Source organism: Mytilus edulis, chromosome 2 (assembly GCF_963676685.1).
Source record: "Mytilus edulis chromosome 2, xbMytEdul2.2, whole genome shotgun sequence".
NCBI lineage: Eukaryota > Metazoa > Mollusca > Bivalvia > Mytilida > Mytilidae > Mytilus > Mytilus edulis.
This window is the reverse complement of record NC_092345.1, coordinates 21,263,391-21,286,550: the sequence shown is the minus strand read 5'-3', so window position 1 is coordinate 21,286,550 and position 23,160 is coordinate 21,263,391. Positions and strand designations below refer to the sequence as shown.

Genomic DNA, 23,160 nt, shown 5'->3' with positions numbered 1-23,160 from the left:
ATTGCATATTATTATTTCATATTGACAAAAAGTTAGTATTCCAAGGATTTGTATAGTATACTATACAAATCCTTGGTATTCCCCATAACAGAATTTTATTTTATGTAAAACTGTCTGTTGATCTCTGAATGACTTTTTATTGTTTGTACTCGTTAGGTTGCTGTCTCCATTGACCCATACCTGGCATCACCCGTTATGATATTTAACAATACATTCAGGCTTTGATTGATAACCGTACTAAATCAAACACTATTGATTAAAACAAATAGCTGTCATTTAATATGCATGCGAAAGACTTATAGAAATCAACAAAGCAATTTAATAGAGCATTGACTTTTGCTAAATGATTTTGTAATGAAAGGGTAAATTTAAATGAATATCAGGAAGAGTTTTGTCGTGAATATTTTCATAATATTGTGATGGTTCCAAATTAATGAATAGATCAAATTTAATTCCGATTAGTTAGGACTACAAATAAATATCTACATTTTTCAAGTCAGCAACTTATTCGAATTGATATATTTGTTAAGGTGAAATGTGCAATTAAGTCTTATTCTCATAAACAGAACTGATGACAACAATGAAACATGGCGGAGATTGAAGATGACAAGTCAGCAGATTTGACTGTAAGTATTTTATTATAGTTATCAAAAGTACCAAGCGTCTTATTTTTAAATACCCAAGATTCATAAGTGACGTTCAGTATAAAGTTGAAGAGCATTGACTAATGAGGACACAAAATTGCAAAAAGTTGTTCCAAATACAGCTAAGGGTAATCTATGCCTGGGATAAGAAAATCCTTAGTATTTCGAATAATTAAAATATGTTTTGTATATACAGTAAAACAGAAAACCCCAGAGTGTTCAACTATAGCCAACGAACATCAAAAGTGTACAACATTGACAATATATCTAGATCTTTTCTTGATATGTATATATTTTAATATTATTTCAGCGAACACGTGGACTAAAGCTTATTTGGTTGACCAAGAACAAACAGCTGAAAGAAGCGAAATCCTTATTGGAAGAAGAAGTAGACTTAAACTGTAAAGATGAGGTATTTGAATATTTTATAAGAACTTCGTCCATTTTTTTTTATTTGGCAATTAATAAAACACTCCCAAAATAATCGTATTGACAGAAAGGCACTTTCTAAATACTGTTAAATATCAGTACAGACAGGGCCGTAACTAGCCCCTTTTAATACTAAGGCAAAATATATTCGCCGAGCGTAACGAGGCGAAAAAAATTTGGCGAGGGGTCTAGGGGCCGCTTAAAGTCCCCAGAAGCTCTGAGAAAAATAACGCAAAATCGTGTATTTTGAGCGTTTCCCGGACTCTTTCTTATATAGAAACGCAAATCATTTTTAGCTATTTTTTCGACAATGTTCTGGTCTCAAAGCAAAAACATAGATTCATTGTTATTTAAGACTTCAAAGTTTTAGGAAAATTCAAAACATTAAAAGACCGATATGTAGGATAAAGCAAAAATCGAAATTCTCATAATCATTAATACCGGATCTGTCTGTCTGTTCTTGTCTTGTATTGTGCTTACTTGAGATTTTTTATGACTAGATTTAAATGTAGTGACAGTCATTAGTGTAGTAATATACGTTAAATACTAGTACTGCTCAAGTCGACATTACGGACCATATTGACCTTGTTTTACGGTATTTATGATTCTTTCATTATTGAAGACCCTCCAGCAACTATCAAAATGAAGAAAACGATTAAAAACTTTTACCATTGATCATTTGTATTTTTTCTATACATTGACATTGTGTGCGATTAGCTCCCATGCACGTGTACTTCATATTTCTTTATTTTCTGTTAAAGGGTCTGAACACGACTTAATGCAAATTTAACCCTTGAATGTAAAAGGTCATATGGCAATACATTGATGTTTTTTTCAACAAATGATTTGATACCGGGAATTGGTGGTCTTACTTTAATTTAAACCATGTCAGCTATCTAGTTTTATCCACAGGCGTTTGGGTATATGATACAGTTATTTTTTTAATTTTTTTTGTTGATTTAGATATTCAATTTTCTATATTTATAATACATATCTATCACTTCTGTGCATATCCCACCTACAGAAAATACCTAATTTTGCAATCCATACTAAGAAAAATTGGGTATGGTTTTATATACAAGAAAGGCAGTTTCGTATTCTTTGATATCAAGTTCAATTCTCTATGCAGAAACGACTACTTTTTTCTGTGTCCAGTAGCATCGTATATTCTTAAAATTTTTCTCGCATGATAAAATTAAAATTGAGAATGAAAATGGGGAATGTGTCAAAGAGACAACAACTCGACCATAGAAAAAACAACAGCAGAAGGTCACCAACAGGTCTTCAATGTAGCGAGAATGCCTGGACATCGGTGGACATGCTACATTACACAGTTTCTCATTTTGAGAATCACTAGTCTTAATTTCACACGTTAAGATAGTCGGTAAGATAAATTCGTTACATAGTGTGCTAGTGACCTAATACGGTATATATGGGGTCAGTAAATTCCATATGGGGTGAGAGCGTAATACGGTATATATGGGGTCAGTAAATTCCATATGGGGATTCGAGCTTCGCTCTCACCCCATATGGAATTTACTGACCCCATATATACCGTATTAGGTCACTAGCACACTATGTAACTAATATTACACAGTGTGACACGTTTACAAATGAAAATCAGCACTCAGACTAGTCATTAAGTAGGACAATAATTGAACAAAAGACAAACCCGTGACACAGAAGTACAAACAATAGACCATCTACTCTAAAAACCAAAAGTAAAATAGAAACATGGATTTCGAAAACAATATGCAAATGCGACATCAGAGAGTGAAGAGAACTTGCTCCTTGCAAGACACTTTCAGTGAAAACAATTTGATATGAAAACAATCATATGAAGACAATCTTTTTTTTTTTTTTTTTTTTTTTTTTTAATTAAAACATGAGGCATTTGCCTCATTTGCCTCAATGCAGTTATGGCCCTGACAGATATACCAAAAATGAAAGCTGGCGTAAACAGAACTTACAACATATATAGCGAGAGTTTTACTTATATTTACATCATTACTGAAATGTTCATAGAATTTCTCACATATTTAATCAAACAAACGTAGTTGAATACAAAATTAGTGTACTGTTATCACTTTTCGAAAGGTAGTGACAGATGACGATACAAGAGATAGTCACTTTTATTTTCTTCGTTCTTTTTTCGTTTACAATGTTTGTAAATATTTATTTTTAGAAAATTGTTTGTCAAATCTCTACTTATTTTAAATGTTTAGAAATGAAGTCATTGTCAATTTCAATAACTCAAAAAAGTCTTTTGAAGAAAAGAAAATGTGTTTGTCCACAAACGTTTACCAGTTAATCTTTATCATTGTATCAAATCAATTTTTAGAAAGTCACATTAAAATTCTCAAACTTTTTTTTTATCAATTTTAAAGTTAAATTACATGTAGCTTATTTATATCTAGGCTGGTTGGAATGTAATACATTATGCTGCTGCCGGTGGATATACAGACTTGGTAAAAACATTGGTAAAGAAAGGAGTCCGTGTCAATAAGAAAGATCGTGTAAGATATCAAAAGTAGAAATGTTAGGATATAGGATTAATATGAAAACATCTAACAAAATATTTTCTATTACAACATTCTATGTGTATTTGGGTTTCTCCTCATTTAAGTAGGCACATTTCAATTTGAGCTTTAGCTTCAACTGAATAAATTTTTAGAAGATGAAGACCTATATATTATTAGGACACAAGTCAATAAACAGATACAATAATTGTTAAAAACAAAAAATATCAGATTCTTTAAAAGCATATTTAAGAAAGGAGTGCAAGTTCCATATGTAAAAAGCAAGCAGTTCTTGATTTCTTAAACTTGTAATGTAATTCACACCCATTCTCATTTGGTGAATAATTAATTTTTTTTTAGAATGGAGAGACCCCACTACATAAATGTTCTAGACGCGGACATATCATATGTGCTGTTTCTCTTGTAACACTTGGTGCAGATATTTCAAAATACGACAAGGTTTGTAATGCATTATTCTTCAGTCTAAAAATAAATTTTCACATTATAGATAATTCTAAAAAGTAATGTTATTTTTTTGATTATTTAAGATTTTTTTTAATCGATTACTAAGTAGTTGTTTCTGTTCTGACTCTGATGAATGAATACATCGAACAAGTATAACTAAAACGAAATCGTGGAAGTATCATACACATTTAATCGTACAAGTATATGTAACACAAATGTAATTCTTATACGCAACGATATTAGAACAATTCAACATATAATAGAATACCTCTCATGCAGCATGGTCAGACACCTCTGGAGGTAGCTGTAAAATCTAGAAATGTTGAAATGGTCAAGCTGTTCTGTTTGTTTGGTGCTGAACCTTCATTACAGGACTGGGTAAGGAAACTTAAGATTAACCTATAGTTACCTGTAAACTACCTGTAAATTTTGTTAAATATTATAAACAGCTGCTTAGAGTTTGACAATCTAATTAAAAACCGATCTCTAATCGCTCCAGTTTTCTGATATGATCAGAAAACGGGAGCGATGAGCGATCGGTTTTAAATTAGATTGAGAGTTTGACTACGACAAAACATGACCACAAGCGAATGGTATTAAATATTATGACATTGTCAATAGTGCGCATGGAGCTTCTTCTGTTCTGATAGAAAAAAAAAGCTAAATGCATGTTCATTTCAAAAACATACAAATACAAGGCTTGTGTAACTTTTGTTGTATTATTCGTGTCTGAAAACTTATTGGTATATATATAGGAAATTGCCAACCGTGACTTATCTATTTAAAACCTAAATCTTTATTTGACAATTGTGATTTAAATCATAGAAAACCAGTGAATTATAGAAAAAACAAGATGTGGTATTTTATGAAATAAAAGAATAAAAGATGAACTTTGAAATAAAAAATGACCCAATTGATAACCAAATATTTGAGTATACTGTAATTTGTACTTGTAGTCTTGGACAATGGAAGAACTTGATCAAAAAGAAAATCAGATATTAGAACTGCTTGTTAGCCAACATGGACGTATGCCAGGTTATAAATATGGGTGTGTTTATTATAAAATAAGATAACAAGTACTATTTACACTGATATGTGTCCACACTTGTTATAAAAGTGATATTAACACCGACACCGCAACTTCCTTGACCACAGCCGATTTATAGTGTTTGGCTCAATTAGTACGAACCATCGCACGAAGTGAGAGACGAGCGTTTATTCTATGGCGAACACGCACTTGTAAGAAAGGAAGATGTGCAATCAGTAAAAAGTTAATATACTGCTTGAGAACTAGTTACTCAATGCTATCAAACAATTTATTATCTTGTTGTTTTTCTCCATTGCTCATTGCTCCCTTTTTAAGGCTTATTAAAGAAAGGCGAATTATACCATTGTGATAATCAAAATCACAAGTCGAAAAAAAGAAAATCAATGCTATGTCATAAAACGAACAAATGATGGAAGCCAGATAGTAGTTAATAAGATCTTATAAAACCCCAAAATAGAAAAATTAAAGAATGAGTAATACGATCCCCACAAAAAAAGAAAAAAACCTGTTGGTTTTCTCAGGTGCTTCTGAAGGGTAGACATAATCGTGTTAAAAGGTCTCTTACATCTACTGTTTTAAATTGTGTAGTTAAAACTAGAGGCTCTAAAGAGCCTGTGTCGCTCACCTTGGTCTAAGTGCATATTAAACAAAGGACATAGATGGATTCATGACACAATTGTGTTTTGGTGATGGTGATGTGTTTGTAGATCTTACTTTTACTGAACGTTCTTGCTACTTAGAATTTTCTCTATCTATATAGACTTGGCCCTTTAGATACAGAGGAACATATTTTGTAAAAATTTACAAATATTACCAAATTAATAAAAATTGTTAAAAATTGACTATAAAGGGCAACAACTCTTTAAGGGGTCAACTGACCATTGTGGTTATGTTGACTTATTATTAGATCTTACTTTGCTGAACATTATTGCTGTTTACAGTTTGTCTCTATCTATAATAGTATTCAAGATAATAACCGAACACCGAAAAATTCTTTAAAAATTACCAATTAGGGGGCATCAACCCAACAACCAGTTGTCCAATTCATCTGAAAATTTCATGGCAGATAGAAATTGACTTGATGAACAAATAATCTCTTTCAGATTTGCTCTAAATGCTTTAGTTTTAGAGTTATAAGCAAAAATCTACATTTTAACCCTATGTTCTATTTTTAGCCATGGTGGCCATCTTGATTGGTTGGCTGGGTCATTGCACACATTTTTTAAAACTATATAATCTAATAATGATTGTGGATAAATTTGGTTAAATTTTATAAAGTAGTTTCAGAGGAGAAGATTTTTGTAAAAGATTACAAAAATTTACGAAAAATTGGTAAAAAGAGACTATAAAAGGACAATAACTGCTGAAGGGATCAACTGACCATTTTGGTCATGTTGACTTATTTGTAGATCTAATTTTGCTGAACATTATTGCTTTTTACAGTTTATCTCTATCTATAATAATATTCCAGATAATAACCAAAAACGGCAAAATTTCCTTAAAATTACCAATTAAGGGGCAGCAACCCAACAACTGGTTGTCCGATTCGTCTGATTATTTCAGGGCACATAGATCATGACTTGATAAACAATTTTATCCATGTCAGATTTGCTCTAAATGCTTTGGTTTCAGAGTTATAAGTCAAAATCGACATTTTACCCCTATGTTCTATTTTTAGCCATGGCGGCCATCTTGGTTGGTTGGCCGGGTCACCGGACACTTTTTTTTAAAAACTAGATACCCCAATGACAATTGTGGCCAAGTTTGGTTAAATTTGGCCCAGTAGTTTCAGAGGAGAAGTTTTTTGTAAAAGTTAACGACGCCGCGACGACGGACGACGACGGACGCCAAGTGATGAGAAAAGCTCACTTGGCCATAGGGCCAGGTGAGCTAAAACGAAGTACGTTAATGTAATAACTGTTAAATCATAAATTTATTTGGGGTACACATCTATAATGCAACTTGCATAGTGATGGGAGTGCCTTAGGCGTTTGAGCACTGATTATTTATAGTTTATAAAATGAAAATCGTTTGTTTCAGATCAATTCTTCATACAGTGTTATATGTTTCACCTGAAGATGAAATAAGACTTGACAACATAAGAGTGGACGTAATGAAATTTGATACGTCTTCGCCGTTTTACTTTTATTGCAGTAAAATGCAGACAGAATATTCTGACATTCGGAGTAAACTAACAGACGAACAAGAAACATATGGGGACACATACGAACTTTGCATTTGGGGTTGTTCAAGTCAAAATTTGAAACTTATATTAACGGTGCCTGGTGTGACACAATGTAGTGAAAAGTTGTTTGCCATTACACTCGAAGGAAAGCCTGTTTCTGTAACAAACGTCTATAGACACCTGGCTGAGGAGACTGGCGTAGAAGAAGATGTAAGTACAATAAAGTATCAGTGAAACTTTGCAAATCCCAAAACAAATGTTGAAGCAAATATATGGACAAGTTTGAAAATGTTCGAAGATAAAACTTAAGATATATTATATATTTGTTTATGGTCTTGTTAAGCTTACCAGTATTTTAATTCGTATTGTAAAGTTTTCCTCTCAAATTTTTTTATTTTCTTTCGTTTGGTAAGAAATTGAGCTTTGACGCCAAAAAAATCTTGAATATTCTCCTGCTTAGCAGAAATGCTTTGTGGGTAGTTGTCTTACCTGCAATTATATTATTATTGCCCATATAAATTTACTGATGCAATTATAGAACTTTTGCACTTTTTATACTGAGAAGAACAAACTTTGAATAATTTGTTTACCTCTTTGATATGGATTTCAAGAATAAATTGTAAAAAACTGATATTTCAGTTCACAGAAGTTTTAGTCAGCGTGTCACTAGAAGAAAGAAAATTGTCAAGATTTTCTATTGTAAAGCACTCTGCGCCAGAAATATTCGCTATATCAAACGAACAAACGACAACGATTATTCCACAGATGGAACCTGACGCAGAAATTGATATACCGAGAGGTACTTTTGAGCAACCAAGTGAAATGGCAGTAAATGTAAGCTTTGATAACAGTTACTTCAAAAGACTATTGCGAATGATTAATTGGATTTTGGATTTTGTTAATCATATGTTATTTTAAATTATAGAATTTAAAAAGGGTGTACTCTTAACTTCCCATAAGAAAGAACGACTGGATTTATCCGAGCTTAAACTTTTAAAAATCAAAAGTTTGTAGCTAGAATTTTAGGCAAAATTATTAAACTGACATATTTACACATAAAGAATAACGAAGTAGTTAATCCCCGTCTTTCATGAATACACGCAATTTAATATTCATGAAAACAGACTAGAGTATATGTAAAACCTATTAAAGTAATGATCATGATGTGTAAAAGATAAAATATTCAATCCGTGAGGATTTAAAAAAAAATCTGTTTTGCCAGGAATACACTGATTATACATGTAGTTGTACAATATCGAGATATTTTCTTTAAAAGTGGAAGTGTCCATATGTGCCGTGGTCTGGCTGCTGAGATTATATAATATTTTAACATATATTTTTGCCATTCCGTCTTAGTTTGTAGAAACGAAAGAAGTCAACAAAGAAGAAGAAAATGGCACAGCTATATTACTGACCAATGTCTTAGAACTGACCGTAAACAATGGACAGCAACCAAAGGAACCAATACGTGTAGTCATACCAATACATGACCAGATGGCTTTGTCCGATGATATCGTCGTGCTGACCTCAACAACTGACCAACCGGAAGACTCGGAATTAGACTGGGAAATTAGAGATGCAACGATTAATCCGGACGGAAAGTCAGCATTCTTTTATGTCAACCATTTTTCTTTGTAAGTGGATTACACTTGATGTTCTACTTGTTGCTTTTGTTGTCAGTATTTCGCTTTTGATTGTTATCCTATTCAACTATTTTTCTTCGTACTTTCTTCGGTCGGGTTACCTTTTTTTATTCGAGTGTCAATTAATGATGAGTCATAAGTATACGAAACGTGCGTATGCGTACACAATTTTTAGCCTAATTTCCTCGGGTATCATTGATGAGTTTATTCTTGGATTTACGAACTTTGCCATATGACTGACTTACTAACCTGGTCTGTTATTATAGTTTGTATTCATTAACTGAATCCCTAAGGTATATTTATATAAAAAAATGGGTGTCAACATAATATCAGGACAGTAAAAAGTTATACGTTTTTTTTTTCCTAGTTATTCTGTATCAAGAAAGAAAAAGGTTGATACTGATCTGTTGGAAGTGGTAAGTGCAATTGAACGCTCAATTACCAGAAAGAAACGGGTCGTCTTTTTCCTGCTGACCAAATGGATAAACAGTGAGTCATCTGATCTCGTCCTGGAATGTGCCGGACTGAGGCAGTTAGATCAAAGAATCGAACACTGGACAACCAATGGCTATGATGTTTCTACATTACAGAAAAGCGAAGTTTACCATGCACAACTCGGTCAGAATTTCAATGTAAGATTGTCTTAAAGAAGTTAACATGATAATTTGTTTGCTACTTAAAATGTGAGCGTATACAGTAATTTGGTTTGATTGCTACTTAGACAACTATCAAACAGCATGCATGGATGTAACTTATTCATGAAACTTCGTGAATAAACATATAAAAAGTAAAATCACAAAAATACTGAACTCCAAGGAAAATTCAATAAGGAAAGTACCTTAAGGGGCAAATAAAATGGCAAAATCAAACACGCTCAAAGACATCAAACAAATGGATAACTGTCTTATGCAAGTTGTTATAACAGCATTGAAAACCGAATTGTTGGCATTTGACTCATTTTTTAAATCCTACTACCATTTGTACGAATTTGCTGGGTGTTACAGCAGATTCCAACGAGTATGAGTTTACAGGTAGATTCTTTGGTTAGCTTCCTTGTTAGCTCAACCATGAAATGATTATTACCTCAAAATTGGGAGGAAAATAGCACCAATTCATCATCCAATGAAAACACTCATATCAATGGCCTATTTATAATATGTATGTTTCATACAAACAGGTTTCCCTAAACAACTTTGCAAATTAAATTTCATTTCTTTTTAGTTTTTGATTGAATTAAAAAATTCTATGTATTACAATAAATTAGAAGCGGAGTTACGGTTTATTTTTTTGTTCAAGGATGATGTACCCTTGTGTTGATTCAATGCTAAACAAATGGACATTTTATAGAAAATCCACAGCATTTCCCCTTGCACTTTCATAGTTGGCAATTTAGTACTTGATATATTGAGGATTTTTGCAAGCAGTGCTAGCAATGATTTCATTGAAACAAGTTTATAAATCTAGGACTTTTTGTAAACAATAAACGCTAGCACATCATAGAAAATCAAGTGAGTAATCTATGCTTAAAATTTTATAACAAAAATATCTGCGGATTTTCTACAATAATCTTGGTTTATTTGCCACAAAATCCCGTTTAACTTTTAAATGCAATAAAACTACAAATGATAATGCTTAATCGAAGTTTCCTCATTGTAAATGTACAAAATGGCCCATCTCTATTATTCATTATCTTTGCTGTTTTTATATTATTGCAGTTTGAAACATTCGTAATTCAAAGGCTACAGAAGGGGTCATTAACCTTATACATACACATAACTGGATTTATAAATGAACTGAGTAATTGATTGAAATAAAATTGGCAAATCAAACACACCTACATCATGCTTGTGGATTATAAATTTTAAATTTAGATTGAAAACTTATTTTTAAACTGACTTGTAAAACAAGTTTTACAATGTTTATATTCTGTCACTAGTTCTGATTGGCTATCTGTTTAACTATTGACTCCACCCAAATGCTTGTGTTCCTTACCTAATAATGATTTCATGGTTGAGCTAGCAAGGAAGCTAACCAAAGAATCTACATTTAGCTTCATACTCGTTGGAATCTGCTGTAATATAAATATACAAGGTGGTTTTGAACTTTACTTGATCTATTTGAATTTATGTTTTTGGGGTTTTCTCTATATGTAGCTCAAGCTAAATGGAAACGTGACCGACATGGCAGACGAGGACACAAAGTGTATAACACTGCAAAGTAATAGGAATAATTTACGTGTGTTTAACATCGGAGTTAATGGAAGGGACCAACAACCAGCAGAGGGCGAGCTTGAAATATTTCAACAAAAAGAAACTGATGAAGAGCCTAAAGAAGTACCAACTGTACATTCAAAGTCAATGTGGTGCACTTCGGCAGTTGTACCCAAACCACATGTTGCAAACGTTGTTGTAGAAAGTATTTTGAAAATGAATATAAAAATTCCAGAAAAACCAGGTAGTTCATTTAGTACGCCTGTCCTCATTATGTTTCTTGTATGACAATTAATATCCTCTCAGTTTTTAAACTTTCCGGTCGCAAATAGAATATACAATGTTCTTTTGTTGAATTGTTTGGATTGTTTTATTTAATAGGTAATAGGTTCGAAGAACAATTACGTAAGCTCCATCGGTAAGATGGCTTCGTCATAATTGACTAAATTGAAAATTCACTAATGAATAAAATTAAGAATGGAAACGAGGAATGTGTCAAAGAAACGAAAAGAAACCAGCCCAAGGCCACCAAGGGTCTTCAACGCAGAAAGAAAATCCCACACCCTGGCCCTAAACACAAATGTGTACTACTTCAGCGTAAATTGACTTCACACTTAACTCCAAAACATACAAATGAACCAAAACAAACAAACAAACACACAAACACACATACATACAAAACTAACAAAGGCGTGACAGAGATTTCTGACTTGGGACAGGCGCAAAAATGCATGTGTTGTAAGAGCTCAACCCTTCCCTATATGAAGCCAATTTAGAATTCTTGTACTTTTACTTCCTTGTCAAAATTCTCCTATGTTCTAATGAGTGTGAACTCAGAAATCTTTTCCCCGAAAAAGTAGCTTAGATATTTAAAGGGTCAAATAACGACTCTATCATACCTTTTCATTATTCATCTTTTATTACTTTTATTACAGTTATAGCAGAAGAAAAGCCGGAGGTACCCTCAGGTATGTATAAAATATAACATTTCCCCCTAAAGGTGCCATTCCACCATTGGTTTTCCCTGTTAGTCTTTGTTAAGCATAAGCATCTCTCCCCAAAACAACAAATAATTAATAAAATAATAATACATATTTCGGGTGTTCTTGTAGTGCTTCGTAAGGTACGCAGAACCTGACCAACTTTTTATATTCGTCAGATTTCTCATAGTACTTTTACATTCGATGGTAGGTCACGTTCATTTATGTCATATTCGATGTAAAAAGAACATGTTAACTCTAAAAGTCACCGACCTAACGAACCCTTGTTGGTACGTTGATACGGCAAAAATATAAAGATGTGGTATCGGATTCCCAATTAGACAATTATTCGCCATTTCAGACGCTTTAAAAAGCGTAGATGTAAGCATCTATAGAGTTTTCTTCAAATTCAAAATTGATGATTTCTATTTTCGATGTATGTTGCATTGGCGTTTGTTTTTGTTGCTGTTGTTCCATTGTTTTCCTCTTATAGTTGATGTGTTTTCCTCAATTTTAGTTCGCAACCCGAATCTGTTTTCTTATAATCGATTTATGACTTTGGACAGCGGTATACTAAATGTTGCTTTTATTTTTTCATAAAATGTTGTATTTTGGAAAAGTTTGTTTACTTTTAAATTAAAGAGACCAACCAAACATATGTTTTATTCGGACATGTCTCGAAATAGGACAGTCCTGTACATTGACATTATATGTATTCGTACAATGTGTTTGTTTGAGTAAAGATAATGTTTATGGTGACTTGAGTAACACCGGTATCACTCAGATCACAATTCTACCTTGACAGGTAAGTTTGTATTTAGCCTATAAAATACTTATATAGCCTTGAGAATTGAAAGGTCAGTTTATCCCATTCATACAATAGAAGTTTACCTATAAGGGTCAGAATGGGGTTTACAGAATAGAGAACACATGTAATAGCAACAAAAAATAGAGAATAGAGAAAATGAACAACAAAATAAGGAATAGAGAATAATTTAATGTTCAAAAGTATAAAGAATAACTGTGCAAAATAAAAAGGTAACTTAGGTAACTGTAATGCAATACTGATAAAATAATGATCAATGTACAGAATTGATAAATAATCTTGTAACAGAAAGACTAAATAGTAAAATCATTTTCATGAGAATTTTACAGAATGAGAGTTATTTTTAAGGCTATTAAAAGAAAAATGACCTAAAATTTAAAGAATACAGATATTAAAAAAACCCATGCAGGTCCTCATGTCATTTACATTGTCAAAAAATAAGACACATCTTGTCAAACTGGTTTTAAACTAGACATGTAGTCAAACTGGTTTGGTATAACTGACTGTTTCTTGCCCTAGATGTTTATTTCACCGTGACCTTATGTGTTTGTGCTAAGAGTACATTGTACTGTCATATTTATTGATTTTCTGTTGGAACATGACCTACATTGTTAACATGCAAAACATTGCCTTGAAATTTCAACTGATATTAGTATAATAAATTAATATTTGGAATGTTATATCCTGGTTGATGTTTTTTTGGGGACCAAGATGTTTTCTTCATTCTTGTTCACATTATGATTATTTTAACCTTTAATGCACATTTAAAGATAGAAAAAAAATCAGCTCTCATTTAAAATATTTTGCAACTATATAATAATCTGTCAGATTTGGTGTAAACAAAAAGCAAGACCGTTTAATATATAACCTGCAAGCATAGCCTATTTCTATAAAGTCAAGCAGATAGTTTTTTTATATCTGAAAAAAAAACTACCATGTAAAGAAATATGTAATTAAAAGGCCGAAATAACCCCAAAAATTCAACATTAACAGATTTTTAACAATTAAATCAAGATGCACAAAGTTTTAAGTATTGGTCAGAATATAGGGTTCTTTTGTACTTTATAGTACGGTGACCAGACCCAATATTTTTTAGATTTAATCGTCAAACATACTATATGGCTATATTATATATCATTGGATTCGGAAAAATGAGTACTATTGAAATATCGATGTCGTCAAAAGGAAATGTGGTAACAGTTTTGCATAAAATGAGGTCAAAGATCAAATTCTGTTTTTATTTTTTGTTCTTCTGTACTTTCAAAATTTGAAGAAATATACAACAATTTAGGTTTAATTCTAGATACATACATTTTCTTATATCAATTTTCAATGAATCATCTCGAAAATGTTAAAAAAAATGAACAAGAAATCGATTTATTCTGGAAATTGGCGTTTTTCAAATATTTGTTCTATTACACAAGATCAACACATATTCAGTTTAAATTACTGTAGTTACCTTGCCGGCTAAAATCCAACCTCATCAATAAATGATGAATATTATTTTTACCTGCATCCTTCTGTCATGAAGGCATATTTTGCATAAGACCATTCATGAAATTCATTAAAACTAAAAAGCACTCAATTATTCGAAAATAGTTACAATTCAACATTCCAATCAAAGAGATCCACACAACAGAATTATATCTTCTGGTTAATTATCAAGGAACATAATTTGAAATTTCTACATAATTCTGACCCTTTACAGGACCAAAGCCCCGGACATGTAAGGTTTTGTAATGAACAAACACATGACTCTTTCACATGCAGATTTTCCTTCAATGAAGACACAAGATCCTGCAAGAACTCTGCTGAAATATGCCTTTTAAAATACACGGGGTGTAATGAATCATTTTACTCTCGCCAACCGTATTCTAAAGGTGACCGGATAGGAGTTTAGCAATGTGTAATGCGTTTCAAATTTTTAGTTTGAAACGAAGTACGTAAAACATACTGTTTCAGTGCCGTCTCGCAGGAAGGTAACCTGATTAAACTTACATCTTACTTGTGGTAAACTTGAATAATTATTATGATGGAGTGGTTTTAAAGAGATAGCTCTGATCATAAAACCTTTGAAATTATCTTTCATGCCAAAACAAGGGCTTTATCATTGTCAATATTACCGAAACTCTAAACACAACTGAAATAGTCGTGCGTGTCCTTCGAAGTCTTGTAGACAGTTTGTATACCTACTCCAAACAGAGACGAAGTTGCGTCGCATCCGGTAAGTACATGTGCAGCAGGCAATAGTTTACAAATTGTTGGGGAAAGACAGACACATAGTTATTGAATGGGTAAAAATCTCCGCCCATCATTTACACTGCTAATGTTCCACATCTGCAACCACAACTCGCTTGTATGTGTCCTATTTTTATAGTAGCGAACACACAAAACAATTACAATTGTATAAGAGGTCTGTATAATTGTTCTTCCACTCTTTCACATTTCCCTTTACTCCGTGTCAAAGTTTAAGGCATTGGGTATAGGCCTTCTCTTAAATGCTGAACAAGTTACGACAGCCATGAACAGTGTTGGTATAAATAACTAAGTTTCAAACGTTCTGACTATGTAAAGCTCACATTAGGTGGAATCTTATCGGATTTGTCAAGGTTTTCCAGTCAGGAATACTTCTCCGCTCTATAATCTGATACACTTTGATGGAAGCTGTAGTCTCTGTGCGGGCTTCCCTTTCGGCAGACTTTATAGAGTTGTTCGTGTCGTAGCGGTCAAAAACATGTGCTACTATGTGCGCCATAGAAATTCATTTTTTAATAGTAAGCTGCAAGGTCGCCGCATGTTTTACCTTTCTTAGCATTAATAAATTGAACCAATGCCATACCATCTCTTATGTAAGTTGTGACCGATGATATAAAGGAAGGTAGGGAAAGTGCACAAGAGACTTAAGATTCGAATTGCTTCACAAAATCCGACTTGCATGATTTTCTCATGGTGCCGTCATTTTGAAAAGGGGATAATGGAATGGGTGCGACAACACATGCATGTTCTATGATAACATCATCTCTACATTTTGCCGAAATTAGTGCACGTCTAATTACAAGTTATGGATTTATGCGACCTGAAAGTATTTCCCCCGATTTATTTTTCAGGTTTGTGTTTGACTTTGATATTGGACTATAAAAACTCCTTGTGATCTTAAGAAAGAGCACTAATGATAAAATGTTTAGACATTTTCAAGCCTTCCTCGACAACTGTGAGCAAAGAACCTCGAATATATCTTGAGCATGCATTTAAGAAGAGATATTGATAAGACATTGAGGGTGGGATTCCACACCAAAGGGATCAGTCATGGATCATTTAGATGGTTCACAATGGCAATAACATGTTCTTCATCTCTGTTCATTGCTGTTGGCTTTGTTTCTTACTGTGAATTTGCATAATTTTCAGCCTTTCCATCCTTTTCAGTAGTACATGACTAATGGATTCTATGAAATGTCTAGTAAAGGCCCATCTAACAAGCGCAGACTTTTGAATTGTTATGCCTACAGTGCCACCTAATCCCCTTGAGGCTTTTATAACGGTCTTTTCTGTTGCCATGTCATAGTACTTTTAAAATGTCCAGGAATCTGTCTAAAAAGCAAAGTAGCCACCTATAAAAGGTGATCAAATGTTCAAAGAAAATTGAAGCATATCGAGTATGTAAAGTGGCATCCACCTTCGTGGAGTACGGTTGGTTACAAAAATATAATTTTACATTTGAGATGACGATCTCAAGGAAGAGACCAATTTCCCTCTCGTTCTGCTCTAACATTTGACTGCTAACTGTCTACTGCTTCAGGGAACATATCCCAGTATGTAAATATAAGTAATACATCACATCCCAATAGCGTATATGTATCTATAAGAGGCTGTATATGAGCTTCGAATAGCTCCGTCATATGAGCGTTATGAATTTTGTCTCGCTTGAATTGCTGAAACAGTGCTTTTGAGACAAATGAATTTGATATTATTGATTAATAAAGGTACAAATGTGTGAAATAACATATAAATGTTAATTATTTTACATTTTGCGTTAAAAAAATCATGAAATTAAATTGGTACGTACTCTATTAAATGCAAAGTATTCGTAGTGTTAAACTTTTACAAAAACTCTTTAATAACGAATTAATTTTGCTAAACTTTCTTTGAAATCGTTTAAATAATATGAATAAGGTGTAACAACAATGTATATAATAACAGAAATCACGGATGTTATTTTACAATGTTGACCTCAAAACTTTTCTTAGTCGATTTTTCGTTCAAGTTAATTAACGTACTTCAAAGCCCGTTTTACGAAAATTGCACCGTACGATCTTTTGACGACAAGTCAAAATGTTAAGTTTAACCTTTGAATTACCAATACTGTGATTTATAGCCGTATAGTCCGAATGACAATTAAACTCCTTAAATAAGCGACTTTTCCTTACTCGGTCACCGAACTATTAACAATATCACAATAACAATAAAGTGACCTTAATTTTGGACAAGGTAAATGGCATGAAGCCAAATTTATCAACTTCTATTGTATGAATGGGATAAACTGACCTTCAATTCTCAAGGCTAAATAAGTATTTTATAGGCTAAATACAAACTTACCTGTCAAGATAGAATTGTAATGAGTGATACCGGTGTTACTCAAGTCACCATAAATGCGCATTTAAAATGAAAACATGTCGTTTCAGATGACGAAGACTGCGATGACATTCCACCGTCGAGTAATGAAAACTCGAATGAAAACCTGGAAATACAAGAAGATGAACCGATATCAAATGGTTTGTATTTATTTAGTCATAAAAAAGACAACAATTTTAATAGTTTTCCTTGAAAAGTAAAACGTATACGTTAAGCTAAATGTATAATTACTTTCGCTCTTATCTTTGAATTGATGTAAGTGGGTGGGGGTATTAACCCTAATCATTTGGTAAAACGGGAACATGTATTAAAGCAGAACATATTTTTGCCGTCTTTCTTTAGCCAAAAAACAGGTTGGATCTGAATATTTTAGGATTTTTCACTTTTGCATTGCAGCCATGTCATTTAAGAAAACAGTAAATCTGACACAGACTATCTACAAAGCTGGTAAACCAATGGATGTTCTCGTCATAAAAACAAAGAAAAAAGGATACGTTAGATGAAAGGTAAAATTAGAGGATCAATAGTTTAAAGATAATGAAAATGTATTAAATATAAAAACAAAACGAAACGAAATCCAACAGGCAACGTACATACTTATCAAGACGCAGATGTATATATATATACAATATGTCTGCTTACATTTTCAGATGAGAGAACTCCGAAGAAATTCAAAACGGAAAGTTCCTAATCAAATGGCAAAATCAAAAGCTCAAACACATCAAACGAATGGATATCAATTGTCACATTGAATATGACAAAAATCATATAAATCATATAATTGGATAACCAGGTGCATTTAAAAGAGTATAACAATGCAAAAAAAAAATCAAGTTCATTTTACGTTTTCGCGTTATAATATAGTGTTTTTCGCTTTTCTACCCTTTTGTCTTCGAAAATAAAAACGACAACGCAAAATTAGTAGGATCCGGCTTCTATGGAGAAAAAAATGTTTCTTTGTTAGTATATCTCCGTACCTGCTTCCAATTTTTTTTTTAAAGTATCTGTTTTAATTAGAGTTCAAATTAGATATTATTTTCCGTGTTGACATCAGTTTATCTTTCAGGATTTTACTAGGATGTTACCAGATAACTGACAAGGAGACTGAACTCATCATCATTTTTGTAGCGTTATTACATTACATTCAACGATTTTGAATTTGTGGATGGCTTTTTTTCATAAAAAATATTTTTCAACTAATTTTTATAGATGTCGTTTGTATCTGTGCATGCATTAAAACTTATGATTTTAATTGAACTGGAAATACTAATTACCGAACATTTCCAACTCAAAGAAATTAAAAACATAGGTTTCGTCATTAAATTCGTTTGTATTTTAATAGTAGTTTTTACCTCATTTTGTACAGTGCTTATATACTATATTCATATACCTTTAATTTGAAAAAGTTCTGCTAAAAGTATTCTATACAAGGGTATGAGTGGCCGTTCATGTTGAAATAGCGATGGTTCCACCTAGATGCATTTTCCATCTAGATACTTCGCATAACTATCTAAATACTTTGCATAACTGTCTAGATATTTGGCATAACTATCTAGATGCTTCGCACAAGTATCTAGATGGTTCGTGTTAGTATCTGGATGCTTTGTTGAAGTATCTCTTCAAAGCAAATTGAAAAGTATGTGTATTCATTTTAACTATTTCCATCTAGATAGTTAGTCATAGTAACTATAGATACTTATTTAAAACTATCACGGCCACTCATAATATAATGATGACTTCAAATTTACCACTAGGAATCCTTAATTGGTTTACTAGCTTCCTAGTTAAATGAAAACCTCCATCAAGAAAATAACAAAAGAACGCACGCTCTGGAATATCGTTTCAACTGCAAGATATATATATACTCCATATACAGACGCTGCTGGAATGTACCTACATAGAAATGGAAAGTTCACAATTGGATACCTGAAATAATCTCTTTTGTCTTAAGTATAAAAAAGATGTGATATGATTGCCAATGAGACAACTATCCACAAAAGACCAAAATGACACAGACATTAACAACTATATAGGTCACCGTACAGCCTTCAACAATGAGCAAAGGCTTTTTTAAGGCTTTGTTCAATACTCGCGTTGCCAATTTCAAGATGAATAGATAGATTAGTTAAATAAGGGCAACAGTAGTATACCACTGTAATAAGGTCATACGTCGATTGAGAGAAAACAAATCCGGGTTACAAACTAAATCCGAAGGAAGCACATCAACTACAACAGGAAAACAACGAAACAACAGAAAAAACACTGAAGTGTAACAAAAAATAATAAAACGACAATGCAAAACACCGAAACGAACTAAAAGATAACAACTGCCATTTTCCTCACTTGGTACAGGGCATTTTAAGAAGAAATGGTGCGTTGAACCTATTTTTCTGGCTAGCTTTATCTCGCGCTTTATGGCAAGGTTAAATATAACAATAAAATGACAACATTACATGACAGGACTACAGTACAAATAAATGCAAGACCATTCAGGACAGAGAAATACACAAATAAACAATACAAGAGTACGTTTCGACATGCTTATAGTTATTAAATTATTTATTGAGAGAAAACCATTTAAATATCGGACCATGAAATCAAAAGATAACTGTTTGTTTATTTTCGATTTCCTTCTACCACACACGAATTAAGGACCAAGTCGACAAGAAGCACAGTTGGTTAACAGCGTAATGCCGATTGCCTGTTAAAACACGCCTTCAAAAAGTAACAGATATTTTGTTCTATTAAAAAATAAAGCACCTCATTAATATTTAAAATATAAAGCTATGACAGCCAATGAAACATCTATCCAACAGACCAAATTACTTTGGACAGGCACTGACGTAATGTCAACAACAAGTCAACAACAATCCCTGAACCTTGACAGTGATGTAATAGTAAAACAAGTAAACGTATAACATTCAGTAGAAAAACGTCAGTCTTCTCAGATCGATCCGAAGCACACTAGACAACTCACAGATATAACATTTTCAAATGATATATATATATATATATATATTTCTTGGTATAACAATAGTCCTGTTTTTATATTCTTCAAACCCTTTAACCTTAGTCAGATGGTGCTGAAAGGGTGATGTAAAATCGTGACTATTGAAAGATTAATTAAAAAAAATACAAAAATGATAGAAACAAAGTACCGATCTAAGTATATTCCTTGTATTAGTTTCAGAAAAAATAATTTTTAATATGCGTGGTGTTTTATTTTAACAAAGTATGATTTGGGGTTCGTGTTGTTTATTCTTAAGTTTTCTATGTTGTGTCATGTGTACTATTGTTTTTCTGTTTGTCTTTTTCATTTTTAGCCATGGCGTTGTCAGTTTGTTTTAGATTTATGAGTTTGACTATCCCTTTGGTATCTTTCGTCCCTCTTTTATCCCTTCCTTAAACAAGATTTTTCTATCTACATAATTTGGGTTTTTTTTGTACAAGATTTGACTCAATAATTCAATCTTCAGAATAAGAAATACTGATGTAAATAGTAGAGATTTTAAATGTTTTTCTTTCTTTTGTATTCACATCTGATTCTGAAGCAAGGTTTAAATCCAATATGTACTATCTGATTAAGAATCTCCATCAAATGATATTTGATCAAGCATCAACTAACAAGTTATATGTACATTTTTTCTTCTTTTCTAATAATTGTGACTATGACCTTTAGGATATTGATCTCAAAATCAAAAATATTAATATATCCAAGTCATGACAGGTGCACTCGACTCCAATTGTAATAGAAATAGATTGTCAGTTTTCGTATTGACAGGTTCTCCCCAGACACTCAGGCTTACTCCCACAATTAAAACTAGCAATTGCGAATGGCACAATAATCCCGAGTTCCTTAATTAGGCAGTCAATGTAGTGTTTCTCGCAAACAAAAACAATATTGTTTAAGGCTTTGTCAGCTGGAAAGACAACATATTTGTCATGGAGGCAAGACAACTCCTCTATCACCTGAGGGTCTTTAAAGATGGAAGGAGCTTTGGTGCTCATTGACCCTTTAAGCTTACTAACTCTTATCTAAATCAATGACCTCACTGATGTCAAATCCATTTAAAACTGAAATCATCCCTTTTGTTGTAAAGTTTTGTTTTCGATCAATCATTATTGTGAATTTCTTAATGAATATCAGAATATGATGCAGACTTAAATGCATCTGTTGTATCTTTATTTTAAATTCGACGGGATAGATGCACTCAAGGGAGTCACCAAACTTATAATTATTTTGGGAGAGGACATCACCTATGAAGTGGAAGACGAAGTAAAGGATAATTCTAGCTTCTTTTCATTTTTTCTAAGAGACTCCTGTATGAAGTATGCCTCAAATGAATAAAGTAACAAATCGACAAGCAGAGGAGCAGAGGTGCACAGTTGTTTCCTATGGGAATGCTAATTGTTTGTAGAAAAAATACTCAAAGTATAACAAATATGTTGACAATCAAGAAAATCAAGCATCTTCATAATGTCAGTTTTAGAGTATTTACTGTTTAAATCAGCATTGTTCTTTACAAAGTATTTTTTTCTCCCTAAATCCAAGCCTTTTAAGTTTTGAATTGGGAATGTCTTTACGTTAGGAATTGAGAATATTTGTGTGAAGGGTATATAGGTCAAATGTGTTAAGCTATTACAAGAGGAAATAGACTTTGTATGTACTCTAACTGATATTTGGAATTTTTAAGTATCCAGATCTGATTCATATTGCCTCTAGAGTAAGTACATTGAACTTTCACAATAACTTTGGATTGCTGATAGAATTAATGTTTTAGTTTAGAAACTTTTTAGTGGAGTCTTTTCAAGACCTAGAAATATAACATTGCTGTTTAGGACAGTTAGTATGTAATTTAGGTGTCCAATGAAGTGAAGGAAGATCCAGTTCTTAGTCTTTGGTTGAAGTTCAGAGGAACTAAGAGCTATTTAGTGCTTGGTGGTATATGTTGAGTTTCCATGTGCATTGTCAATTCCAAATTTATTTATCAAACAGTTGATGTTATTTGAATTACACACATAAAGTTGTTCTTTGGGGATTTTAACTGGCAGGGACAACATACTTGTTATAGAGATTGGACAAATGCTTAGCAAAGGGGTTGAAGATTGACTATTTGTGTTCACCTGTTTGTATGCTTGCTTTCTTTTAATTTCATGGCTTAGCTGTGAGAAAATTTATTTTCACTTTTGTACACAAATGTTTTCTGCATTTTGTGTTTTTTTTTCATTTTCATCCAGTCTTATGCATGGTAATTCATTTTGAGCTCTTACCTGGCCAGGATAAAATTGAGAATGGAAATGGGGAATGTGCCAAAGAGACAACAACCCGACCATAGAAAAAAAAACAATAGCAGAAGGTCACCAACAGGTCTTCAATGTAGCAAGAAATTACCGCACCCGGAGGCGTCCTTAAACTGGCCCCTAAACAAATATATACTAGTTCAGTGATAATGAACGCCATACTAATTTCCAAATTGTACACAAGAAACTAAAATTAAAATAATACAAGACTAACAAAGGCCAGAGGCTCCTGACTTGGGACAGGCGCAAAAAAGTGACGGGGTTTAACATGTTTGTGAGAT

At 32.7% G+C, this 23,160-nt stretch overlaps 1 protein-coding gene across 1 annotated transcript; it reads left to right on the top strand.

Annotated features, from left to right (window-relative positions):
- Nucleotides 1-331: 331 nt before the first annotated feature.
- Nucleotides 332-18,901, top strand: LOC139511688 (uncharacterized). The gene is made up of 16 exons (XM_071298705.1): nt 332-362; nt 567-626; nt 955-1,056; nt 3,491-3,589; nt 3,953-4,051; nt 4,337-4,435; nt 5,014-5,105; nt 7,146-7,500; nt 7,930-8,124; nt 8,647-8,924; nt 9,301-9,565; nt 11,087-11,387; nt 12,079-12,111; nt 17,629-17,718; nt 17,975-18,084; nt 18,645-18,901. The coding sequence occupies exons 2-15, from the start codon at nt 588-590 to the stop codon at nt 18,079-18,081; spliced, it is 2,154 nt and encodes a 717-aa protein (XP_071154806.1). The 5' UTR covers nt 332-362; nt 567-587; the 3' UTR covers nt 18,082-18,084; nt 18,645-18,901.
- Nucleotides 18,902-23,160: the final 4,259 nt, after the last annotated feature.